At 44.0% G+C, this 26287-nt stretch overlaps 2 protein-coding genes and 1 pseudogene across 3 annotated transcripts; 1 reads left to right on the top strand and 2 right to left on the bottom strand.

The window, feature by feature from the left end:
- Window positions 1-685: 685 nt before the first annotated feature.
- On the bottom strand, window positions 686-9460 carry LOC120664206 (ATP-dependent DNA helicase 2 subunit KU70-like). Its single transcript, XM_039943290.1, has 19 exons — window positions 9207-9460; window positions 9012-9089; window positions 8458-8574; window positions 7672-7786; window positions 7081-7186; window positions 6671-6788; window positions 6466-6549; window positions 6346-6404; window positions 5559-5692; window positions 5429-5472; window positions 5219-5295; window positions 4624-4771; window positions 3959-4020; window positions 3020-3080; window positions 2491-2583; window positions 2306-2423; window positions 1756-1858; window positions 1396-1588; window positions 686-1043 (listed from the first exon to the last, which is right to left on the bottom strand). Exons 1-19 carry the CDS (start codon window positions 9267-9269, stop codon window positions 930-932), a joined length of 1887 nt encoding a protein of 628 aa, XP_039799224.1. The 5' UTR covers window positions 9270-9460; the 3' UTR covers window positions 686-929.
- A 4576-nt stretch (window positions 9461-14036) lies between these two features.
- LOC120664196 (histone H1-like) lies at window positions 14037-15498 on the bottom strand. 2 transcript variants are annotated; one of them, XM_039943275.1, is made up of 3 exons: window positions 15181-15498; window positions 14453-15012; window positions 14037-14369 (listed from the first exon to the last, which is right to left on the bottom strand). In XM_039943275.1, the coding sequence occupies exons 1-3, from the start codon at window positions 15391-15393 to the stop codon at window positions 14339-14341; spliced, it is 804 nt and encodes a 267-aa protein (XP_039799209.1). In that variant the 5' UTR covers window positions 15394-15498; the 3' UTR covers window positions 14037-14338. The 2 variants fall into 2 exon arrangements, with proteins under 2 accessions (XP_039799209.1, XP_039799203.1); XM_039943269.1 differs by having other exon boundaries at window positions 14037-15012.
- A 6319-nt stretch (window positions 15499-21817) lies between these two features.
- Window positions 21818-25181, top strand: LOC120695009 (annotated as a pseudogene).
- The last annotated feature ends 1106 nt before the right edge of the window (window positions 25182-26287 follow it).

Genomic DNA, 26287 nt, shown 5'->3' with positions numbered 1-26287 from the left:
TTTTTACTTTCTTTTTGCCCTAGGTTTTTTCCATCTACTATCTGCTGTTCCTCCTTCGTCTCTACGTCGATTGAGGGCGTTCTAGGTGGCCTGCCGACCCTAGAACAACCCTGCGTGCGCCTGCCCCGACGGGTCCTTCCCGGGCGACGTTTGTTGGTTTCGCCGCCGGCCTGCCCGGCGACAACAGGTCTGAGCATCGACGCTGCGTCGTGCCGTCGCGCGCTGCGCGTTCAAGCGTTTTCGTGTGTTGGCTCTAGTTCGGTGCCGAACCTGCCCTTCTTTGCTCTAAAAAAAACTGCCCTTCTTTCCTTCATCCAGCACAGTTTCCTTTCTCATTTCTCATAATTTCTGACAAATTAATTTTTAACTTTTGTGCGTGCTCAACCGTGATTCCGTAGTGTGGAACTAAATGGATGGAACAATTTTGTGATGCTAGCCCTCCAGAGCCAATCTCGGTTTGATACGTTGCTGGCTCGATTGATACGTTGGAGTTACCTTGTGGTCTGTTCTTTTTTTTTCAAAGGGAAATTGGCGTTACCTTGTGATCTCAACCCCTTGTTTCCTCCAAAGACAAGCGTATCTGTAACTCTCTATGCACAACTACTTTTTATATTTCCTTTTGCGTTCTTCCTGATCTGCCATTTTAGTTCTCTTGTGCTCGTGTTGCTGCTTTCAGTGACAAGTGTTTCACACAACAATGTCTTTCTATATAGTGGGTCTCCATTCTCCAACCATTCTAGCAGAATGCGATGATGCATGTTACAAGGGACAAAACCTCATGACCTCATGATAAACTAACAAGCTGGCACATCGCTACATAAAATTGGCACGTATCATGTACAGGGAGGCCGGGTTATGTTACACAAGCTTTCAAGCTACCCAAGAGACAGTGGTCAGCTTCTGGGAAAACAAAGTTCGGATAAGTGGCTTCACTTGCCCAGATGAGTCAAGATCCTGCTGATAAGGGCCTCTTTCTTACCGAAAAGAGGGAGGCCATGCGCGGTCAGGTACGATTTCAACTCGATAACCGTCATGTCCTTCAGCTGCAAATGACAGCACAGAATTTTTTTTAGAACATGTAGGATTTTTGGACGAACGATGCGCTTCAAAACCCAGCAGATAGATCAAAGTGAATAGTTTCTTGCTGTTATGTTAGCTTGCAATGTACAGAGACTCCAGTTTAGGTACATCAGTTGCTGAATTTTGTTGAGAATGTCATTTCTTATTGGCATTTGCAGAAAACATGTGGTCTTCAAATGCATTGGCATATTGCACTGAAAGGTTATATGTCGAATTCTATTTGCACATAGACTATTAGACTGTCGTAATATAACCTTCCAATAAATTTTAGCTTGTGGGTATATATAATCTTGGTGAGATAACCTGACTACTTACCTTTCCATTATCTGCCAGTTCCGCCCAATCATAAGCTGCACTTTTAACCGAGGCTGCACCAGTGATTGCCTTCCGTTTCTTCGCAGCATCACCATGGGAAGCTTTCGCAGCAGCAGCTTCAGCCTCCTCTTGATCATAATTTTCACCATAGACTGAAGCCTTAAATTCATCAATGGCTTTAACAACTCCTGGCCTGAGATAAGAATGGCAAACAAACATATTGAGCTTCAAGTTCAACTCATCCCACACAAGGCACAAACAACGGAACATGTGAGCATGCCTGCATGCGGTACATATTTTCCTATTTCATCTTTTTGTGACCTATTTAGCATGCACAAAATGACAAATGAAAACAAGTACCTAGATAAGCCTTGTTCATCAGGAAGGGTCTCATCCTTTATATCTGGCATCTCATCTTCGCCTAAAGCTAAGGCCTCCAATATCCCATAGTGTCTTTGCAAAGCTGATTGATGTCAGAGAGACATCAGTCGCATCAGAGAATTTAGGAAGTCATTGAATTTCGAATGATTGTGCAAGTTAATGAACATGTTATAATAACAGCCCAAAAAGCTATAGGGCACGTACAATAAGCAGCATTTGGCCATGGAGCATCCATGTAAACTAGGATAAAATCTGTGCTTGGCATTGCAGACAAATCTGCACTTAGTAATACATTTCGAAAAATATTGGGAAAGTCCATAGTGCAGCCTAAACTAGAGGCAATCATTCCAGAAGCTGCGGGCTTATAATTGGAGAGCCTTTAGACTCTTATACAAGGTAAGGATCAAACGCAGGGCTCTTTTGTGCTTTTTTTGCCACTCAGCTTTAATTGGATTAAGGTAGTAACAAATATAGGAGTTGAAAAGGCAGTTAAAAAGTAGTATCGTCAATTATGACTTCATAGCTTAACCTGGGTTAGCAAATTGGCATACAGAGAAATTCTTCAGATCAATGCGTTTCAATAGATTTGATGCTTTCTTGATTTGTTCATCCGTTGCACGTGGTGCATCATCTGAAGTCACATGAACCTGTGAATCAAGGTAAGATACTTATCTTATGGTGGACAGTAAAGTATAATAAAATGCCAGTCCTTACCTCTTCAGGGTATCTTATATCGTCGGAGTATGGAAGATAGATCATGTGCATGCCAGGCGACTCAACTTGACCAGCAGAGGAAGTAACCTCTTCCTGTTTTGTTTTGTTTTTTTTTTACGCCAGAGTTCATTTTGGACAGCAGGTGTATATTAGCAAATCACAGACAGACAAATTCGTGTCACCTACTCACCTTATAAAACTGGATTTGTAAAATGATGTTTTGCAGAGCCCCACTCATTTGGGACATGCAAAGATACATTCAGGTAACTAGTTGAATAAAAATTGAACCAAGGTCATTTTGCCTGGTTACTAGCCATCTTCTAGACATACATGGTGGCACGCTATAAGCTCAAGCAAAGAAGCAATCAACTCAAATTGACAGAACATATGAGCAGATTTTGTTGGTGCAATTGCCTGGGTGTGCAGTAGTCAATTATTGATGTAACTGTTATCATGGTGAGCGAACTAATACTGTGTAGCAGCTACTGATTTGCAGTAAATGTAGATATGGAATGAAAGTGTCCCTCACTTGAGCAACAAGGGCCACAAGCTGTGGTCGAGTTGGATTCCCATAAAATGCAAGCGCAAACCTGAAATCATACACATAAAATAAGATGTTAAACATGGTCGTGTAGACATGCAAAACCTGGTGTCATGTACGGGCGCACGTATACCAGGCGCAGGCGCGCTCGTGACGTGCGCCGGGCGGCTGAACGTGCAGGACGTGCGTGCGACGAGCCAGCTGCTAGCGGCTAGATAGGAAAGCTAGATTGCTATCTGTTTTGGTTCCTAGAATTAAGGAGGGATTGCCTACAGTTGGTTTGTTGGGCCGCCGGCCATATATACGATGTACCCAGACTCGTGAAAGGTTAAGCAAGATTGTTATCCCAAATCTCCTCCTCCTCTTCAACCTAAGCCTACGGCTGAGGGGCAAAACCTCGCCGGAGAAGACGGATCGCGGCTACGAACTACGTAGCCGAGGTCCCGCTACCCAAGGATTCGACGTCCTTGACACCTGGAATTTATATTGGTTAAACAAGCAATTTTATTCTGTTAGAACTTAGAACACCTCAGCGAATTTGCTATTGGGCAAGAAGTAAAGTCTCCCCTGCCTCACCTTGCCCACAAAAAGGTTCTCATCCTTAAGAGGGCATCCACTAGCAAGGATTTCCTTGCTTAGTAGCAAAGGTTAGGCTAAACAATGCAAGGCATGGAAACTAAACGTGCTGAACCACTAATCTCCTGAGACTCAAGAGTTGAAGAGGCATACTATTGCATGAAACAGTACCGACCATAACTGGTGAAGCTATGGCTGAAATATCACATGAGAGCTAAAAACAATTCACAATGCACTGTTATAATTCAAGGTAGCTTTAGCTACATTCATAACTGTCAATACTTTCTTGTATTGTATTTTCTTTATAAGGTCACAAAAGGTTGAGGCAAAAAGTAGGTGATGGCAACTAACCTTCCAAGGCGCAACATTGAGCTATGTAAAGCAACAAAAACGCGTGTACTTCCAAATATATGCTGCATCAGAGCATATGGGGGTAAGTCTGAGTACCTAACAAATGCATCCTAGAATAAAATTTTAATACATTTAGAATCTCTAAGCAAGAGTAAGGAAAAGAACTGGTTAGTGCATTTAGAGAACTGGTTAAAGTCGAAAAACTTTGGTTGATATTGTACAATCAGGTCCTTTAGGCAGGTCTTGTACATAGTGTACATTCTTGTAATCTTTGTATATATTTCATACGTTTACTAAATTAATTGACAGTCATTAGGGCCTCCACTACTCTTCCAAAAAAGAATATCGAGATATGACCACAGGTTTAATTTGGTTTAAATTAGTAACTTACATGATACAAAGTGCCAAATTATTGTTGAAGGAAGAATGCACCTAAAGCACTGTATCAAGTTGAAACTTCTTATCTAATCAAGACACTAATATTGTCATAAAAATTTTTGTGAAGTTTTAACTTATATTATCTGCCTCAAGCTAGATAAGAGTAGCAGATGACATGGAGCATGACAAAGACATTCTCAGCGTTAAGGATATGGCTGAGTACTGCCAGTTCAGACTACAACTAGATAATGGTGCGATTCCAGAAGCATAAAAGGTAGTGTTACTACCTCATCACTGGGATAAATAAATGTTGATGGTCGCAAGTTATGATAATCCTTCAAGCAATCCAATGGCTTGAATCCTAAAAGGCGAAGATGATGACTTGAAACCCTTTTAACCTCAGAGAGTTCACGGACAGAAAATTTGACAACCATGCTGCATGAATAGGGTGAGTAAGTAATTAAGAACACAAATACACAACAATGGACCCTAGAATGTTGCTTGGTATCATGGTATGCATAGCACAAATCCTTTGTGTTATCAGTGCACAGTTTCAATGTATAAGGGAGGGTGTCGAGTTCTGGAGATGATTTTCATTGTCATCCATGTCTGCATACTCTCCTTACTCAATAGAGATCCCTTTCTCCCATCTCAAGGCTGGATCACATGGTAACTCCCAAGGCTTTTCTCAAATAGTTCATAATGGAAGTTTCTGGAAGGAGTTCGGAATGAGAATTGGTTTATACAAGCATGCAGCCATAAGGATCTCCCTTTTCAATTATGTTGAAAAGTAGTCAGCATGCAGATAACGCAATTCAACAGGAAACACCACAAGAAAATCAAATAAATACACGAAAGTGGCAGTGTCCTTTGTGTACTTACTCATTGTACATCTGGAAACGCATCTGTGGATCCTGAAGTAGAGACCCAGTATCATTGCATATGAAAGACCTTTCAGTCTGTATAAAGATTCTCATTATATGTTAAAAAAATTGTAAAAGCAAGCATGAAGCGACTGCAGGTGTTGAAAACTTGAAATTTCACCAAAGCTAAGGCAATAAAGAAAAAATGATCCTTTAATCATAGGCTCACCTTTAATGGAATGTTACTGAGTGAATCAAGCCATGTGATCGTCCCTAAAAAAATAAGTAACGAGCATACACTTAGATATACTTACAACATTATGTAAAGCAGCACAGAATAGGCCAAAGTCGGAGCATGCCTGGAGTAGTAGGACGGGTCAGCGCATATGTATTCACTTCTATACATACATCATCGGTAATTGCAAATGAAAGAGTTTTGACTCTGCGTTTTTTCATCATTCGTTTTCTCAGTTGATCAGTCATCTCCTCCAACCTTCAAACACAACAATAAAGAAATCATGTGGAAGTAAGAAATTATGTTCATTCAGAGGAAGTACAATCTTTCCAAATGATATTAGAGATCAACAGGCCAGTAGCATAACAAAGAATAATACTTCAACATAACCTAAGTCAGGAAACAATCCAATAAAACTTTATTAATACACTGCGTGCTCAAATACAGCTCATGAATGTTATTCGCCTTTGTACGATATGCTCTCAATTCTCAAAACACATCGAGAACTCGGCACAAAAATGCCACCATGACAAACTTCTTTGTGGAGTCAAGCGAAAGTCTACAAATATACATGTATACTTTGCTTTTTGCTATGAAGGCGTGGTGCATAATAGTTTATTTTTCTCTTTATCTCCGTGTGTACACAGGAAAGGGTGTTGTAATTTAAAATTATGTCCATTCATTCAATGAATAGGCAAAGCTCTTGCGACCTGTTCAGAAAAAGAAAAGGACAGGTCCACACGGAAATAAAAGCTAGTCAAATGTGATTGTGTACAAAAAACTATCTCTATTCACAACTCAAGACTGAACATTTGTGTAAGGATATTATAAGAATAAAATGCAAACCATATATTTGTTACCCAAAATCCAAAAAGAAATAACAAGTAATATTTATGCTTCAAGAACAGTACTTTTCACCAGCAGATGGCAGATACTCCGTTATCTCATCTCCATCCAGACCAATCAAATCCTGGGAAAGCGAATATACTTAGCAATTAACACTTAGAGGAAAGGAATAAATGGGGACTTACTGCATAGAAACGGGACATGTTGAATTCCTCATCAGGCCGGCTCAGTGGAAGTAGCTCAATAGATAGGCCAAGATCTTGTGCATCCTGTAGGAAAGCAAGTACTGATGTAATAAAAAGAGGATAAAAAATGAAGATACAATTTCATTTTGAATATGTGTGTGCCATGTAGTATGAAACGGAATACATATCTGTGATATAGACATACCTTTGCACGTTGAATTGTTGTCCTAATCATATCAGTCTTCACTGCTCCTGTAATAGCACCAAAAGGATCATCTTCATTGGTGAATATAAGAATTCGTTTACTGACGGTCTTCACAGATCTGAAAATTTTCAAAAGAGGAATGTGGATTTGCTAAAGTCCAGATGGGTATCAAGAAGTGTGTTAAAGTAACAGCAATTATGGCCTGCACATTCTTTATTACACAAATAACTACATCAACATTCAGAACAAACTGATGCAAACTAGAGTAGTTTGCAGTTTGCACAGTGTGCATATTACTCCAGCTACAGGAAAGTTAGAGGTATAAAGCCCACAGGCTACAGAACATAATAATAGCCCACAAGAATATAACATGACACTGTGTGGAAGCCAAAGGAGGGCAGTGGACATACCCTTTGCGCAACAGTGCTTGCGCAACCCAAAGAGCATTGTAAAGGGTGTTCTCCCGAGATCCAGCAGTTATTCCATATCGGCTTCCAATGTTGCTCATGAAAGAATCTGCCATAAGTTGAAAAATGCTTTAGAACCAGAAATGAAACAGAATTTTGCTGGCTTTTATTTAATACATCGACTATATTACATTTTATTTAATACATCGACTATCTTACATAGTTCTTAACATCTTACGATATTATCAATCGATTCTGTTTGTGAAACCAAAAGAAAATTAACTAGAAAACCCAATGGTTATGATAATACGGTCAGGGCATACTGCTTAGTTACCGCAATACATTTAATTTTTAAAAACACAAAACGAACCTGATGTACCATGGAAGGAAACTACCTTCTCTGGTTGAGAAAGTGGGTGGAAACAATATTAGATATGTAGTAAAAACAGGAAGTTCCAAGCGGAGCAAAACTTATTATGAGTTTTTGACCCACATTCCCACATAATATTTAGTCTATGAAAGAAGCTTAGTATGCATTTCTCTCCAAATTTGACCATGTCTGACCAAAAGTAACAATTCATATAGTGGTGTCACCTTCAATGCAAGAAAAATCTTTAATCAGTTTTGCAGTGGGTCTATCAAGTGGATCTCTGTCTCCGACATTGTAAACATAAACACCTGCCAAATCCTGTAAATTATTCTTCTCTTTCTGCAAGAGGTGTGAATGAACTGGATCAAGCCACCGGGCAGCATACTTTGCAGTATCAGTGCATTGGTTCTACTTCAATAATGCTCTGATAAATAGTATAAGGGCAATAAATAGGGAATGTTGCATATTTGTCAAAAATGACTAACAATGTAATAATAATTGTGAATACTCATCGACTCATGAAAAGTTACATCAGTTTGACACCTTTAAGAAAATAACCAAAATGAAGCACTATATCTAACTTACAGAACCTATCATTCCCAAATCCCAACTCTGATCCTTTCGTTATATACTGAATGCAACTGCAAGTTAATTGTATCATTGTAGTTTTCAATTTCACTTCTTATTCAACAGGTTTAGTAAGTGCTCCATGCAGTCAGAAGTTAGTACCAATGGTATTGTAATGCATGCAGTCTGGCTATTAATATTAAATTGGACATCCAAAACTATTGTGGATTTGTTTCAAGGACACTATCATAATATCATATTTACTTCATTCAAGTTACAATAGAAACTACTAGACAAATTAGTGTTCCGGACCTTTTTGGTACTGTGTTGATGTCCAAAATATCACTTATTTTGACAAGAGTTAGCACACTGAATAAAACTGGCTAAAACCAGAGCCATAGAAAACAACAAAACAAAGCTTTTGGAGTTGAGAAAGCACATACAGTGTTAAAGAAACATATTGCAACTTCATCATAGGATCTGCCAATGATTTGTGTCTTCAGAGACTGCGTAATGCAGTTAACTATGGTATGGAAATGGGTCTCATCCTTTTCATCTTCCTGGAAGAAATCATAACAAAAGAATGCTACATTATGGAGTAAAACCGTAAAAGAATGTCATGTTAAAACCTAACCACACAAATGTGCCGATTACTAAATATCAGAAAAGAAGCCAAATTCATACTTTTACCATAGCATTTTTCAAACCATGAGTAAAAGTAGCTTAATCCATTAGAAAGCTTTCTTAAAGATACCAACATTAGCTACCAACTTCACTCCCAAAAATCCAAAACGGATGTTTTTTTTTTGTTTTGATACGAAAAACAGATGTTATTGACTAACAGATACAAACTACTGGCAAGAATCAAGATACCCAAACAAACAAGCTACAAACTGTGCTACAATTGTTTGCCAAAAAACATCAAGGCCTTCATTCCGAAACAGAAACAGACAGCAATAAAGGTACATCCAGCTTGTCAAATTAGATGGTGCCTCACCTTGTTGGTAGCGGGGGTGAACATTTTGGGCGAGGCGTCGACGAGGTAGACAACCATGTCCTTGTTTGCCTCCCTCTCCTGCTTCCCCCCAGCAAGCAACCCAGCATCCACAAACCGAACGGCGTCACAGGAGGCGCATTATTAAGCCAAAAATAAAAAAATAAAAAATGGGGATTAAAAAAAACAGAGGTGAACCTGGACGTTGTCATCGTCCTCGTCGCTGTCGTCGCGGAAGATGCCCTCGGGGTCCAGGTCCATGGCGCCGGCTTCCGAGCGAGGGGGCAGGGACCTTCGGGACCGGGGAGAGGGTTCTGGAAGATTCCGCAACCGCGCTAGGGTTTAGGGAAGGGACTGCGAGGAAGGGACGGAGGTGGCGAGACGGCGGGCGCAGTTCGGCTTCTCGGGGAAGGAGGAGGAAGGAAGGCGAAACCGAAACGAGATGGGCCCACGGGGTGCGAGAGGCAACGGCACACCAATTTCATGGGCCCATAGGCCACCCTGCGGGCTGCAAGGCCCGTTAGCTTAACGAGGCCACTGGGCTGATCAGTTCTCCTTGATGGATCCGATCTGCTGAGCCGAAGAATTGCATGGGAGGAAACACATAATTTAGTTTTTTTTCCGAAGAGGAAACATATGATTAATGTGGCGTTGAACCAAAACACTGGTCCAATGTTCCCGTCGACAGCGAGACGTCTGAGGTGACTTCTTTAATTTTGAGAATTTTCCGGCTCAATCTTCAAAGATACTCATAGAGATAGGATTTGTGTACATGTATTCATAGAGGTATGAACATAGTCACAGGATTCAAGGTCGAGAATACCGTTCCTCGACCCGGAAATACCGATCCCGTCCCGGAAAATGTGGGGTCGTTTTCGTTCCCGCCTTATAAAAACCTCTCACGAGGGCCGTATCTCTTTCCTCGACCCCGTCTCTCGACTCCATCGATCCCGAATCTTTGTGACTATGGGTATGAGTATGCGTGCGTTGTGAGTGTCTGCGTTTTACTGTGTAATCTAAAAAAACAATACTCCAATATTTTGGTTCATACAAACCATATGAGTATGACACAACAAAGATCAACAAAGATATCATGAAGATATGGTTTCCTCAGATCGCAAAATAATGCTGAGCGAAGTTGATCCTTTTCCTGTACTAACCCTGGCAATCTCTCCCCCGAAGAAATCCAATGTTGGGGAACTTACGCATCCTGCTTATGCCACATAGAAACCCACTTAGGATGAATAGTTGTTCATGGTAAGTTGCTGCAGCCTAGATCTCTACTACTTCCTTGAGCCATTGGACGTAACCTAAAGTCAAGGGCAAACACTGAGGCCCTGTTTAGTTTCCAAAAAAATTCCTACAGTATCCGTCACATCGAATATTCGGATACATGTATGAAGCATTAAATGTAGTTGAAAAATAATCAATTATACAGTCTAACTGATTACCACGAGATAAATTTTTTAAACCTAATTAATTCATGTTTGAACATTATTTGTCAAGTAACAATGAAATGTGCTACAGTACCAAAATCTAAATTTTTTCACCAACTAAACACACCCTAAGATAACCAAGAGCCCCATATATGAGCTGCTTTAGCTTTGGAAGGCAAACCGACTCGATTGGTAGAGATAGAGATAGTGCATTTGCATATATACTCGTATGCACAAAGTGAGGTTAATAAGGTTACGTTGTACTCCCTCCGTTCTAAATTATGTGTCGTTTAAATTTTTTTAACACCAAGTTTGACTACTCGTTTTATTAAAAAAATGCAAATATAGTTAATTTTAAGTCATTCTTGAAGAACTTGTATTGATACAACAAACCACAATAAAAAAAGTGTTGTTTTATATAAATTTTTGAATAAGACAAGTGGTCAAACTTAAAATAAAAAAATTAAATGATGTATAATTTGAAACAGATGGAGTACTTAATTACTATACGTGGAGCAATGCCTTCTGCAGGTTGCACATGTCCAATATCGAGCTAGCGCTTGTCGAAGCAGTGTTAGTGCCAAAGAAACTAATAAGAATCTCCGACGACTCCCGATCCCGGCGGTGAGGCGATCGATTCAAAAAAAAAACAAAAAAAAAACTCAAAGCAGACGACGAAAGCTTTGGCCGGTCGAGGTCCATCGCCATGGCTCCGGCAGCTGCTGCGCCTCAGGCCGCTCCCCGGCGCCGGCTCGGCCCTCGGCCAGATCCGCGCGCGTTCGCCGGCGGCCCTCATTATCGCATCTTGTTGCCGGGGCGTGCCGATCGCCACGGCGCCGCGGGACTGGCGTGACGAGGTCACGAGGCGATCGAGCCAGCGACATGGGCGCAACGAGTAACGACAATAGAGAGTGGAGACGCAGAAAGCACACGTACCCCTAGTCGGTAAACAAAAAAAAAATCCCCACATCAAGTATACGTCAATTAAAGAATTAGCTAGACAGACTGAAAAAAGCAGATTTATCATGAAAATTATGGTTCATAAAGTAAAATTTTCACCATTGTAGATCATTGGTATCAAATCAACAGATAATTATAGTGTTACTGATTCATACAAAATACGCTGCTTCAATTTTTTCTTAGTAGGTCGAGATGGAGCTCATTTTTGAAGCGGAAAAGAATGAAGGAAGCGGTCTCCAAGCAGCCGGAAACCGCTCGAGCCGGGCCTTGACCGGCATGTTTCTGGGGATAGCCGTGCATGCCTGCTATGGTCTGGTGTACATCATCTGCACGTAATGACCCAAAACGAACATAGGCTGCTTACCACATGTATGGAAGGAGAAAAAAATCACCGTACTCCCCTAGCTTAATAAATGATTAAATAGAATTTTTTTAGAATGGTTGGAGGTAAATTAACGGCACCTCCAACCATTGTAAAAGAGCTCAATTAAATATTGCACCGAGTGCAGGTGAGAACTTGATTTAGGTCTTACATTAATATTTTCAAAATGGTGAGTAAGCCGTCGGATCGAGCGACGTGAGCCGTTAATTTACCTCCAACCATTCTATTTCTTTTGAGTTACAGATAATATTAATATAAATATTTATACATGAAGAATACAATGTATAAATATTAAGCAAAAAACTTAACATAATCCAGCCTGCTAATTAACTATTCAATATTCGGAGTCCATTACTATTTTCCTTTGAGGAAAACTCATTGCCCATTACTGCACAACATAAAAATGCTGATGCTAAAAAAATGTAAAAATGGTAGGAAAAAAAGGTAAATCATTCGGGTCGAATAACCTCACGAGTCGGGCCATTTGGCCCAAGCCCAGCCTACTTAGACCCATAAACGACCATAAGCCCAACTAAATCCTTTTGTAATCACAGCCATTCATCTTGATCGAAAGGCTATCGACACCTGAACCTCGATAAAAACCAGTGACGCCCTCCGCGGAACCCTAGATCACTCTCTTCTCCCTCTGCCTTTTCGGTAGCGCCGCCACCCAAGAGAGATATAGCAAATGACGACGGAGTTATCGAAGCGCGTGGCATGGCTAAGAATAGTGCCACCATAGGCTCGCTCGCTGGCGCGCGCATGCTGCCCAGGCGGACCGCGCCTCCTTTGAGGAGATTCGTTGATGCACCGTACCCTTAGCGCATCGAAGGTGCGACGCTCACGCAACAAAAGATCATGGTGGTGACGAGGTGATGCTCCGGTTCCGATCTCATGTGGTGAGAGAACCGCTGAGTTGAGGCGTGGCGGCGGAGTTGTACAACGGCAACAACCAGCCATCCTTGGTGCGTATCTCACCTCCTAAGTTTATCAACTTTGAGGAATTTCATGATCTACAGTTTCTAGATTTTGGGTTCCTGTTTATCAATTTTTGTGGAATTTCATGATCTAGGGTTGAGATTTGGCGTTTCTTTTAGTGCTTGTTTATGATCCTATATGTTTTTTTCTTTTGCAAATGATCCTATATGTTTTTGGGCACTTCTGATTTGCACATAAGGAACGCTTAGAGGTGGAACGCGAGATTTAGGAGCGGCGCCCCATAATGCTGCGTAGGGTTCGAAACGTTTATTGCCTTATTAGGAGATAAGAGGTAGATGTATACCATGATTTTTTTTGCAGTAATACCATGAACTAAACTTGACCCGAGCTTTTTCCATAAAAATAAAAATAAAATATGTTTTTTTTCTTTTTTGCGAGGGGCTATTTCTACTCTACTATTAGTTTATTGGCCCCTAGGTGCTGCCGTGCTGCTGGTGAACGGGAGAGGTCGAGGTATATGGCTTAACGCCTTAACATTTCCTTTTTCTTTTTTTGTCATCACTCTCCCTCCGTTGTAACGCCCATGGAGGCGTACCGTGTCAGCCCATGGGCTCGATTCCGATTTGCAGTCCCCATAGCCGCCCAACATACAAGTAACGGAAAATCTTTTTACTCCCCCAGCGCGATCCCGTTCCAGCCAGCTGAGCCCAAGCCAAGCCGAGCGCCAGCCCATCATCCCGTCCCGACCCCACCCGTCCGTTGCCGAAAATTTGAACGCCGAGAGAGGCAAAGCCACGCACGGCTCCCGAAACGGAAACCTTCCCGCCCCCCGCCTTGCTCCCACGCGTTCCTCCCCCTCCATCCCCTTCCCCGCGCCCACCCAAAATCATCCGCGCGAGAGTTGCCGCCGCCCGCCGCCGCGCCATCCCAAATCCCGCCCGCCTCCGATCGAATTTCCGGAGCGTCCCGCCGGGCCCGCACGAGCTTCGCCTGCGGAGCTGCATTCCCCGCGCCGCGCGCCGATCCAAAACATTTTCGGAAACGGCGGCGGCACCTGGCAATCGCGATTGCTTCCAGAGATTTCGACCGGATTCCCACCGTCGTTTTCGAACAAATCTAATCGCGCTCCCCACTAATCGCCCCGGTGACATCACCCATCTGCCTTCCACGCACAATGCCGATTCGCAATCAATCGGTCAATCACAATCGAAGGGATTGGAACAGAAAACGGATTAGCATCAGTCAATTTCACGAACCGCATGAAACAGACGCAATCGAACGAGATTTGGACACCGAGATTAGGGAGGCAGGGACAGACGAACCCGGGAGATAACATTACTGGTATAATAACAACTCAGTTCATCATACAGAGCAAGAGAGAGGAGCGTGCCGATCGATGGGACGGGACGCGACCGGCACCTCAAGATTTTACAGACCGACTACTGCTGATGCTACTACCGACGGGATCTACTAGAGCTAGGCACTGATTTCCATTTCCATTTTCAGACAAAGCTACGACGAATGGATTGCAAAATCCAGATGAACGAGGGAGAACATCTATAGGCGGGATGGCGGGGTCGCCGGCGGCGAGCACGGACGGGAGGGAGGGGGGTCTACTTCTTGGCCTTCCTCGCCGCGCCCTTCCTGGCCGGGGATGCGGCGGCCGCCGGCGAGCACGGACGGGAGGGAGGGGGGTCTACTTCTTGGCCTTCCTCGCCGCGCCCTTCCTGGCCGGGGATGCGGCGGCCTTCTTGGGCTTCGCGGCGGCCTTCTTGGGCGTCGCCGCGGCCTTCTTCTCCTTCTTGGCAGCGGCGGCGGCAGGCTTCGCCTTCTTGGCGGCGGCCTTGGCGGGGGAGGCCTTGCCGTCGGTCTTGGCGGCCTTGGGCGGGCGGCCGCGGGGCTTGGGCGCCGCGGCGGGGGCGGCGGTGGCCTTGGCCTTGCGCTTGGGGGAGGCGGCGGCCGCCTTGGGCTTGGCGGCGGTCTTGGTCTTCGCCTTCGGGGACGCCTTGGGCTTGACGGCGGGCTTGGCGGCCTTGGCTGGCTTCGGCTTGGCCGCGGCGGCGGGCTTGGGCGCCTTGGACTTGGCGTCGGCGGCGGCCGGCAGCTTGAACGAGTTCTTGACGCGGGTCAGCTTCCCCGCGGCGGCGAGCTTCTTGAGCTGCCCGGCCAGCAGCTTGCGGAAGTTGGGCGGCAGCTGCCCGCCGTGCTTCTCCTCCACGTACTTGCCGATGGCCACCGAGCTCGACCCGGTCCTCTCCTTGAGCGCCGCAATCGCCTCCGAGATCATCTGCGCCGGCACCACAACCAAACCAAATCGCAAATCCCAGACATGTCAGATCGAACTCCCGAACACAAAACGAAACAAGGAAATCGAATCGAATCCCGAACACAAAACGAAACAAAAAAGAAATCGAATCGAATCCAGGAGGAGACGCTTGCTTGCTTGCTTGCTCACCTCGGCGTACGGCGGGTGGGCGGCCGGCTTCCTCGCCGCGGTGGGCTTCTTCTCCTTGGCCGCCTTCTTCTCCTTGGGGGCCTTCTTCTCCTTGGGCGCCGCCTTCTTGGCCTTGGCGGGCTTCGCCTCCGCCTCCTCGGCGGCCGGCGCCTCGGACTCGACCTCGGTCGCGGGGACCTCGGTCGCCGCAGCGGCAGCCTCCTCTGTCGACATCACTCCTCGAATCCTCTCTCCTAAACTACGCTCAAGCAGTCAAGGTGCTCCGGCTGTGTCGGCGGCGGCGGCGGCGGCGGTGGGTGATGATGCCGGAGGACGCGACGACGACCGCGTTTAAATAGCTGGGGCGACGGGGGCGCCTGGGAGGCGGAACGGCGCGCTGCGATTGGCCAAGGGCGCCCTCACGCGGATCGCCGCCCGCCGCGGCTGGAGCCCCGCCGCGAGCCGTCGGATGCGGCGGGATCCGACGGGTGGGGACGCCCGCAGCGCGGGGGCTCGGATGCTGCCCCCCGAGCCGGGCTGCCCCGCGATGGCGAGCCTGTTCCCATGTGTGCTTCTGCCCCGGATTCCCGAGCTCATTTCTCCCGTCGTGATTCGTCAATTTTTGTGAAATTCAGAGAGGTTTTGGAGCATGAAATTATCTTTCAAATGCGAGTGGTTTCGTCGAATTTGGTTGAGAATTCAGGGAGAAATCGGTGGTTCGGTGACGACAGGTCTGCTTTTCGGGTGTCTCCGTGCAGGTGTGCTTCTCTCCCAACTTTGGGGCACGAGTTCTCCCGGCACGCTCAACCGTTTTGAACGAAATTTATCTCGAACGTAGCACTCAAAATTGTCTTTCGAATGTGGGTAGTCTCGTTCGATTTGGTACGGAATCGAACGAGAAATGGCCGGGCAAGTGACGGCAGGTCTGGGCGGTGTTTTTTCGCGCGGCTGCCACGATGCGTCGCACGGGCTCGCTCTGCCGTGTGCTGCGCCAGCGCGCAGGCTGGATTACATGCCAAAAAAAACACAGGTAACGGCTAGTGACGTGGTGTCTAGTCACGTTTCTACCAAAAATCAGGCGAGAGGATAGCTCCAAGATTCAGTACTCAACAGAAAAGGGGAACAGTGATCATTTCCTACATGCTGCTTCTATGTTCGCCTGGAATTTCTCCAAAAATTTCAAACTTTCGAACAAGATGGAGAAAGTGGCAGCGTGATTTGGTACTGACAATAGCAGGTTTCTAGGGAATGGAATGAGATCTGCAATCAGTCTGGAAGTTGTTTGGGAGAAATGAGCCGAAATTCGATCTGACCTTGGTTATGCTTGCATTGGAGGCGACCTTGGAATTTCCATGGCAAAGCTTGCAGTGCGTGTCGACCTCCTCGTTCAGATGGTTCCGTGTGTGTGACCATGATCCTCGAGGCATCCTTTCTTCTGCCAAAACTGAAGAATTTGCACTAGGGTGTGTTTAGATGCACCAAAAACCTCCCCAAAATCCAAACTTTCCATCACATCTCCATCACATCAAAACATTAAATATAGCAAATGACTCATGAATGGAGTACTAAATGTAGGTAAATAAAAAAACTAATTGTATAGTTTTGATGTACATTGCGAGACGAATCTTTTGAGCCTAGTTAGATTATGGTAGGATAATATTTACCACAAACAAACGAAAAGTGCTACAGTGTGCTACAGTGTCCGATGTGATTTTTTCTCCTACTTTTCCAGAGATCTAAACACAGCCCTAGTTACCGGCACTGAATAATGTGTCATCGGCCCAAAATTAAAGTAGAATGTTTAAAGTTCAGAAAGCTGGCGACATTTTTTACTCAAAATGGAGTGACTATGCGAGCATATTGGTACAGGATGTTTAAAGGTCTTTTAATCCGCTATTATACGCAAACACATTCTCTTGTAGATGATCACCAAACCAGGAGTCTACTCCAGACCAAATTGAACTTAATTGCCAGTGCCAAATTAAAGTAGCGAGAAGTGACGTGATATTGGGGAAATAAAGTTGGAGCACGCGTTTAGGTCTGCCACGTATGGCGTTCCACATGTTTGCTCCTTTAAGCATGCAGGTGTCGCGCAGGGAGATAATTCTAGCAAGATTATGCTACGAGAACAAAGAAAGAGCCTAGGATTCCTCTTAAGCACCGATGCAATTAACTGGCTTGTTCAAAATATGGAGGGATTCTGATAATCGTGGTTCAACGTCAGAAAACACACTTGATGTTTTCTTTTGCATCTTTAGTAGACCTTTTTCTTTGAACTCCTGTAAACTTTCCCTGGTGCATAAGAAAAGCTTATTCTGAGTTTAGTATTACAGATGTTCCTAGAACATTATTTGCATTTTGAAAAGAATTTAGGTTCGGAACTCCCTAGAGGGAAGATGATCCATGTGTGTATCTTGAGTGCTATGTATGTTTAAATATGATATCGTTCCTAAGAATAAAAGGCTAACTAATGATATCTTGTTGGTTGTTGTTAAGGTAATTTTTAGTTACTCCCTCTATTTTTAGGTTATTTTGGTTTTTCTAGATACATAGTTTTTTCTCTATGTATTTGGAAATAGTGTATATCTTAGTGCATAGTAACAACTACGAATGTACAAAAGTAAAAAATAACCTATAATTTGAAACAAATGGAGTAGTGACCATGATAATTTCTTTAAATTTAATTTTTTTTAAAATAATGGGAAAAGGAGTACCTAGCCTTGACATCAAAAGTGGCTACAACCGATTATTACAATGTTTGCAGCTCTTCCGTTTGGATCACGCCGACAAGATTGAACAAAACGAGAAATAGCCAATCCAAAAATTTGATGAAGGCGCTTATTAGTATAAGGACCAATCTTATTACTAAACCTCCATCCGTAATTGACAAATATAAATATTGACAATGTAAGCAAAATTCGGGCAAAAGAGTTCTCCCCCTACGTTAGGCCGCAAATTATTGTTTAAAAATTAAAATGCAGCCCTCAAAATTATGTTTCGAATGGGAGTGGTTCCGTTCGATTTTGATGAGAATCGGACGAGAAATGGTTGGACAAGTGATGGCGCAGGTCTGGGCAGCAGTGGTTTTTGTGCGGCTGTCACGACGCGTCTCACGGGCTCGCTTTACCGTGTCACGCACCAGAGTGCAGGTTGGATTGCAACACGCCAGAAATAAAAACAGATCAAGGCTGGTGACGTGGCATCCTGCCACATGTACCAAAATCAAGCAGGGCTGAAAGAGGATTATTTGTCGATTCAGGAATGCGACAGAAAGGGGAATAATAATCAATTCCTAAAATTTCTCCAAAATGTTCAGAGTTTCAAACCAAGTGGAGAAAGTGGCAGCGTGATTGACAAATTACAACAGCATGTGTACATGTCGAACAGAATAAGATCTAACAAGCAATCTAGAAGTTGTTTGGGAGAAATGAATCGAAATTGTCACCTCGGTTATGCATGCTTGACGGCGACGAAAGATTTCCATGGCAGAGCTCGCGCCTCTACTTCTCGTCAGATGGTTCCTTGTAGCCATGGTCGTCGAGTCATCCTTTCCTTCTGCCAAGAACATTTTTTTACTGGCATCGACCCAAAGCAGAATGTTTAGAGGTCAGAAAGCTGACCACTATGTTTACTTGAAATGGAGTGATCGAGGGAGCGAATTAAAATACTGGAATAGTTACATGCCTTTTAAGCTGCTATGCAAATGCATTCTCTTGTAGCTTATCACCAAAATAGGAGTCAGCTCCGTACCAAACCAAGTTTGGAGTTGTTTGGTTTCAGGAGCTAAACTTTAGTTTATGTAACATCAAAGAGAATTTTAGTATTTAGAAGTGTTAAATAAAAGTTAATTATAAAACAAACTGCAGAACCCTAGTGCGAAACTGCGAGACGAAAGTCCACGATTAGCGGGTGGTTAATGTAGCATCACTGTAGCAAATTATGGATTAGTTAGGCTCATTAGATTCGTCTCGCGAATTAGCACTCAGCTGTCAAAAAAATTTATAAATAGATTTTATTTAAACTCCAAAATAGTAAGATTCCTTTTGATGTGACAGTGACTTAAAAAATCCCTGCCTAATTAATCCATAATTTTGCTACAGTGATGCTACAGAATTAATTAGGATACCATATAAGCAAAAGTATAATTTGACAACACATATATAACAAAGAAAGAGAGATAAATTCTTCAGAGTTAGCCTAACCTCCGACGAACCAAGATATGAATAAGACAAGAGGTGCGGCAAGGTGAAGCACGACCCCATGTGTTTTGTGGGGGCCACCATGGTGGCTAGCTCACACCTAGCAGTTGCCACCGGTACCAAGCCCCCGTTACTGGAACTAATGTAGGATGGAGAAAAGAGATGGAGTCAGTCTTGTGTCGTTTGACACCACAAACGTGGAGGAGTGTAGGGGACAACTTGCCGGATATGTCGGAGGACGACGAGGACGAGGACAAAGGGCAGCAATTGTTGTTTGTGAGTTTCCTTATTGACAACACACCCCGCCTTCCCTAGATCTGATGCAGGATGAGTGTGGAGGAGATGACGGCCTCATTGCTTCTCGCTTTTGGGCCTGTCATTGCTCGATTACCTGTCGTTGCATAGCGTCGTCGTTGGAACCACTGCAAAAGAGGATGGGCAGACAGAGGAAGAGGCGACCACCACCAGGTCTCATCTATGTTGGAAGAGGAGTGAGGGGCGGCACTTCTGCCAACATACCTTGTAGCCGCTACGCGCAAAAAGCACCACCATCATGTTCATCACCTCCTTCCATCATCGTTGTACAACGCCATAGCTGGATCCACTTCAAAAGGGGGTGGAAAGAAGAAAAGGTGATTACACACCACCAGATCTCAACTGTGCTGGAAGAGGAGGGGTGGCCCTTTCGCCACACTACCTTGTAGCCGCCACTGATGCAAATACCATGCAATTACACGTCATGCGCACAATAAGCATCACCACCATGTCCGTCGCCCGTTACACCATTGCTACACAACGGCATCGCCAGATCCACCAAAAAAGGGGGTAGGCATGGGAAGAGGCGACCACACACCGCCAGATCTTACTTGTGTTGGAAGATGGTTGGTGGCCATTCCGCCACACGCACCTTGTAGATGCCACCGACGCACGCACCCTGCAATTTCCGCGGCCCGTGTAGAAAAAACACCATCATCTTGTCCGTCACCTCATTCCAACATCGCCCTAGGGGTTGGAGATGAGGGAGAAGAGGACAAGAGAGGGGGGAGGAGGATTCGGAGAGGGGGAAGGAGACCAATTATTATAGACGCGCATAAAGAAAGCACACATCTTGTGATGTAGGACACGTTTATGGAGGGTAAGTAGGTACAGTGTTTACGCCCTTGATTTTGTGAATGGGATATTTTTATGAATTATGTTTGGTTGTATGATGGAATTGCCCTATTTTTTGTTGGATTGGAGGAATGAAAATGAAATAGGTACCTTGACCACTGACACCACTATCAACATGGGTCCCAACTATCAGTCAAACAAAAAAGGTTTTTGCTCCCATCCTCTTCCCACTTTGGTACAATGAAAGACTTTTTGTGAAGGTATAAATGGCAAATCACTTTCTTTTACAACTAGCAACAATGAGATTTCAACACAACACTGCACAACCCCCTTTCAGAACCTCCATAACACTAAGAAAGAAGTATCAAAATTTCAAAGCAATTATTGTGGTTTCCTTATGATGTTTATATGAAATGCCATTATTTCTAGAGGATGGAGGCATATTTGCACCCTTTATTTTTGCACATTAGGGGAAAAAGTAGTTTTCAACGAGGAAGGCTCGTCTGAAGTAGTGGGCCATGTCTAGCACTAACATGTGGGCTTGGACCCACAAGTCGGTGCCCTAACCGTGTGTTTGGTTGGGGTGCTGGGTTCGATCTGGATGGGTTCGACCCGTTTTTGGAGTGTTTGGATGGGGGTTGGTGAGGGTTGGAGTCAATCTCAAAGGAATATACCGTGTAGATGCGGGTTGGATTGGACACTCAAAATCTGGCGGACGGAGCGGCTCCGTCTAGGTCGAGCGCGTGTGCGTGATTCCTGTCAACCCTGTCTTTCCTTTTTCCTCGACCACACCCCATCCATCGAAAAAAATCCACCGCACCGCATCCATCGAAAAAAACTCCACCGACGCCGCCCATTCGCTTCCTCCGCCGCCGACCGGTCGCCTCCTCAGCCGCCCGGTCGCCTCCTCTGCCCGGACCGCCGCCGCCTGCGGAGCCCGCGCGGCTGCGCCTCCAGGGGCGCGTGCTGCCAGGCCCGTGCGGCGCCTCCAGGGGCGCGCGCAGCCAGGCACGCGCGGCGCCTCCAGGGGCGCGCGCCGCCGGCCGCCTGCGGCAGGGCCGCGCCAAGCCTGCACGGGCGCGCTCCGCCGGCCGCGCGCAGGGGCGCACCCGGCCAGGCCGCCTCCCTCCACAAGCTCGAGTACCCACCGCAAGCTGCTGCTCCCACCAGCCCAGATCTGCTCAGTAGTTCAAGGTAAATTCATTCCCCCCTTCCTTGGTTGCTGATTATATGGCACATTGATGCTAGATTGATGGTTGATTTGAAGAATCTTGTGTTAGTTCATGGAAACCATACATGATATTTTTACTAGGTCATTTGTAGTCACAATTTTATCCTGTTGAATGTAGATGGATAAGAGGCGCAGGGCATTTGTTTTTGCTGCTGCTGCTGCTGCTGCACATTGGTTGTTGTGTGTGATGGCAATTGTTGCTCGGTCTAGGAAAAGAAAACGAGTTGCAAGAAGCGAAGGGATTACTTATGCCCCAATGTTTGAAAGGGATAGGAAGAGGATTGAATACCTAAATGACAAAATTTGGAGGAATGACACAACTTGTGTAAACATGCTGATAATGAACAAAGCACATTTCTTTCGGTTTTGTCAGTTGTTTAGATATCATACTTTACTTGAAGATACCGTTCATATGTGTGTAGAGCAGCAAGTGACAATGTTTCTACACACTGTTGGACATAATGTTAGGAATAGAGTAATTGCAACCAATTTTGGGAGATCCAGAGAAACGGCCAGTCGTTATTTTAACAAAGTACTTCATGCTATTGGTGAGCTACGAGAGGATTATATTAGGCCCCCTTCATTGGACACTCCCGCTAAAATAGAAGGAGACACAAGGTGGTATCCTTACTTTAAGGTGTGCAGCTCAACCTTATGTCACATTCTAAATTTATTTTTTGACAAACCTATAATTGTCCTAATCTTGACTTCTTTGAACATCACGTAGGATTGTATAGGAGCACTTGATGGTACACATATAAGAGCCACTATTCCAAAGGAAATGCATCATACTTTTCGTGGTAGATACAATGAAAGGACCTTAATCGCGTGATATCGCCTAGAGGGGGGTGAATAGGCGTTTAATATTAATCTTGCAGATTAAAGCACTTAACACAATTGTCAGCAACCAACCGGTCAGACCGGTCTGGGAGACCGGTCAAACCGGTACTAGGCTTAGAAACAGGATTCAAACACTTTGACCGGTCAGACCTGTTGAGCTGACCGGTCAAACTGGTACTACGCAGAACCTGCACAAAAGTGTTAATCCTCCCCTTTACGAGCTCTAGCACAAATGCAACTTGGTGTGGTGCTTCTTTAGGTGCTTACAAATGTATTTCTTAACCCTTCACACATAGAAACAACAAAACCAAGTAGATCGAAGCGGAAGCACAAATAAAGCTAGAGTACAAAGTGTGAGGCAAACTAAATAAAGATAATGCAAGGAGACACAGAGATTTGTTTCACCGAAGTTCGGATTCACCACGTTCACCACGTGTGAATCCTAGTCTCCGTTGAGGAAGTTTATCGTGACCACAAGGTCAAGCTATCTCCTCCTTTTCACTATTTGACCATGTGCCCTTGTGGCACACCTTTGCTGCTGCAACAAACTTGCCACTGCTCACCACAAGCTTGGGAGCTAGCCGGCGACGCATAGCCGTCTAGGAGGCTTCTCCTCCAAGAGTAACAAATGCTTCAATCAAGTTGGCGATGCAACCACAAGTGCTCAAGCTAGGGCTTATGCTCTCACTGCTCAAATGCTCTCTTAGCAAAAGTTTCACTCAACCCAACTCAAAGGATTCAACTCTAATCACTCAAATCTCACAAAGAGAGGTTGGGGAGGACTTCTCAAGTGCTCTCACGGCTCAGAGTTGGCTCTGGAATGTAATGGCATCAGCACCCCCGAAAGGGTGAGGGTGTGGGGTATAAATACCCCTCTCTCAAAAACTAGCCGTTTCTCTGTCAGAGTCAGACCGGTCCCCCAGACCGGTCAGACCGGTCAGTTCAAATAAACTAGCCGTTGGACCAGATCGGTCAGACCAGTCAGCTTGACCGGTCAGACTGGTCACAGTAGATTTTCTGCTCCCAAGTGTTTCTCTCTGATTTTTTTTTTCACATGGGATGGCTATGAGCACTTTTGGTAATGTCAAACCACTGATGTTGCATCCCCCTTAATAGTACAGCATCCTATACTCAAGTTCACACATAAAATGACATACACACAACACTTGAGCTTTCATGTCTTAATCAAGCCGACCTTCTTCAAACAATATCTTGAGGTTGACAACATCTCCAAGTTCAGTGAGCATGCCTGCTTGAGTTAGTGACTTTGAATCTTCCTTCATATAAGAATGAAATCCATCTTTGATTCACAAGTCACATCCATTTACCAAATAATGACACTCTTTAACATAGAGCTCTCCATGACTCTAGGATCTCCGGTATTTTGACCCGTATCGGTTTCCTTGCTCCTCCCAAGCCAACGCTTGCATAGCCTCTTGAAACACGCCTTTCGGTCCTCTCTACCTTCATCCTAGCCGTTCATATTGAACTTCACATTGATTTGTGTCATGCATGAAATCTTCTTTACCAAAATAAATTCACCATTTAATTTTCATATGCAAGCTTTCCAATTTGAGACAACATATGCACATCAACTCATATCTCATTCACTTTTCTCCTGCTTGCTTCCCTTGACAATAATTATTCATCTCATATGACAAGTCTTTCTAATTTGAGACTATGCAACAACATATTATGTCTCATTCTCATAACCTTTACTTGTCATATGAATTCCATCAAAAGTCGAACAAGCCTTTAATTGATATTGGAGCCTTCATGTCAATCATGATTACCTTGCTCTCAATTTTCTTTTACAAATGTGCTTGCCACTTTGACTCCCATATTAACTAACAAAACTTCAACAATATATTAGAGCCTTTCATATCAAACATGAATACCTTGCTCTTCCATTTTTCTTTCTCATTCTAGCTTGTCGCATATAATGATTGCCAATGGGACATACACATTTGCTTGCAATACATGAGCTATATCATAAATTAATTACCTGCTCATAATCTCATGCCAACAAGTTAGTTCTTTAATCGTGTTGTCAATCAATACACCAAAACCCACTAGGGGCCTAGATGCTCTTTCATACAAGCATTGCACTCAAAATGTACTGGCAGCCGTAGATTTTGACCAAAAGTTCACCTATGTCTTGGCCGGATGGGAGGGGACAGCACATGATGCACTAGTTTTACGTGATGGTTTAGCACGTGAGGATGGCCTTAGTGTGCCACAAGGTAATAGTTTAACCTATGTCTTGTCCATAAATTTGTTCATCAAAATTACTAGATCATTGAGATGTAACCTAACTACCCATCATATGTTAGGTAAATATTACCTAGTTGGTGCTGGATATGGAGCCAAACCCGGATTTTTACCCCCCTTTTCGGGTTGTCCGCTACCACTTGAATGAATGGGGAAGGAATCCTGTGCAAAATGAGAAGGAATTGTTCAACCGTAGGCACTGTTCATTGAGAATCATAGTAGAGCTAGCATTTGGAGTACTAAAAAGGATATTCAAAGTTCTTGATGATGCATCTCCTTTTTTTCCTTATGAAACTTAAGTAGATATTGTTATTGCTTGCTGCATCATTCATAATTGGGTGATTGAAGATGGGAGTGATGAATTCAATTAGCCAGATGACAATGATGAGGACACCCAGGACACCATATATGCTGAGACAGCAAGTGAGAATGGCATTATGCTCGCTTTTAGACAAGGCTTGGCTGACCAAATGTGGGCTGACTGTCAAAGCCATGGAAACTAGTATTTTATTTGTTTGGACAATGTAATATGTGTTGTATTTTATTTGATTGGACAATGTCATCATTGTATTTGATGGCTGAAATTGTATTTGAGGACATATTTGTTTGGTACCTTGCTGAAATTATTGTTTGGTACCTTGCTGAAATTATTGTTTGCTACCTTGCTGAAATTATTATTTGCTATCTTGCTGAAATTATTGTCTCATGAAACTATGCCTTGCTAAAATGGACCAAATGTGGGCTGATACATTCTAATTGTATATTGCATTGTTAATTCTTGAAGGTAAATGGAACCAGCAGAGGCTAATGCAGGGATTGGTGGACATGCTACTTGGACTTCAACTTGGTCAGCCTACATGCTCGAATACCTTGCCAGTTTAGTGGTTAATGGCACCAATACTTCATCTACCTTCAAGATGGTTCACTATAATGGCTGTGCAAAGGCTCTCCAAGAGAAATTTGGCATTGTGTGCACTGGTGAGTAGCTTAAGAATCACCTTAAGACATGGCAAAAGAGGTTTCGTAAAATATGTGACCTTCGTGGTTTAAATGCTGCTAATTGGGATGAAGATACTTGCACTATAATTCTTGATGATGAGTACTACAACAATCATATTAAGGTATGGATGTTGTCCACATTTACTTGCTCACATAATATGTCAATATTATTGGCTGGAATTATTATTCTCACACATCATAGTTGCTATCCATATATACATAATAGTAGTTGTTGAAATTGTACAAATTGTAGGATCACAAGTCTGATGCTGATTTTCTGAACAAGCCTATTCAACACTTTGAGGAGATGAACACAATATTAGGAATTACCATGGCTACAGGCAAGTTTGCAAAGGACTCAAGTGCACCTCTAGGTACAGAGGATGGCGGTGCAGAGGATTGTGAGGCCGAGGAAACAGGAAAGAATGATGGGGATGCCATTGCCAATGAAGACAACAATGGGGCAACATCATCTGCA

Source organism: Panicum virgatum, chromosome 2K (assembly GCF_016808335.1).
Source record: "Panicum virgatum strain AP13 chromosome 2K, P.virgatum_v5, whole genome shotgun sequence".
NCBI lineage: Eukaryota > Viridiplantae > Streptophyta > Magnoliopsida > Poales > Poaceae > Panicum > Panicum virgatum.
Note: the sequence above shows the minus strand (reverse complement) of the source record. Positions and strands in the feature narration are given on the sequence as shown.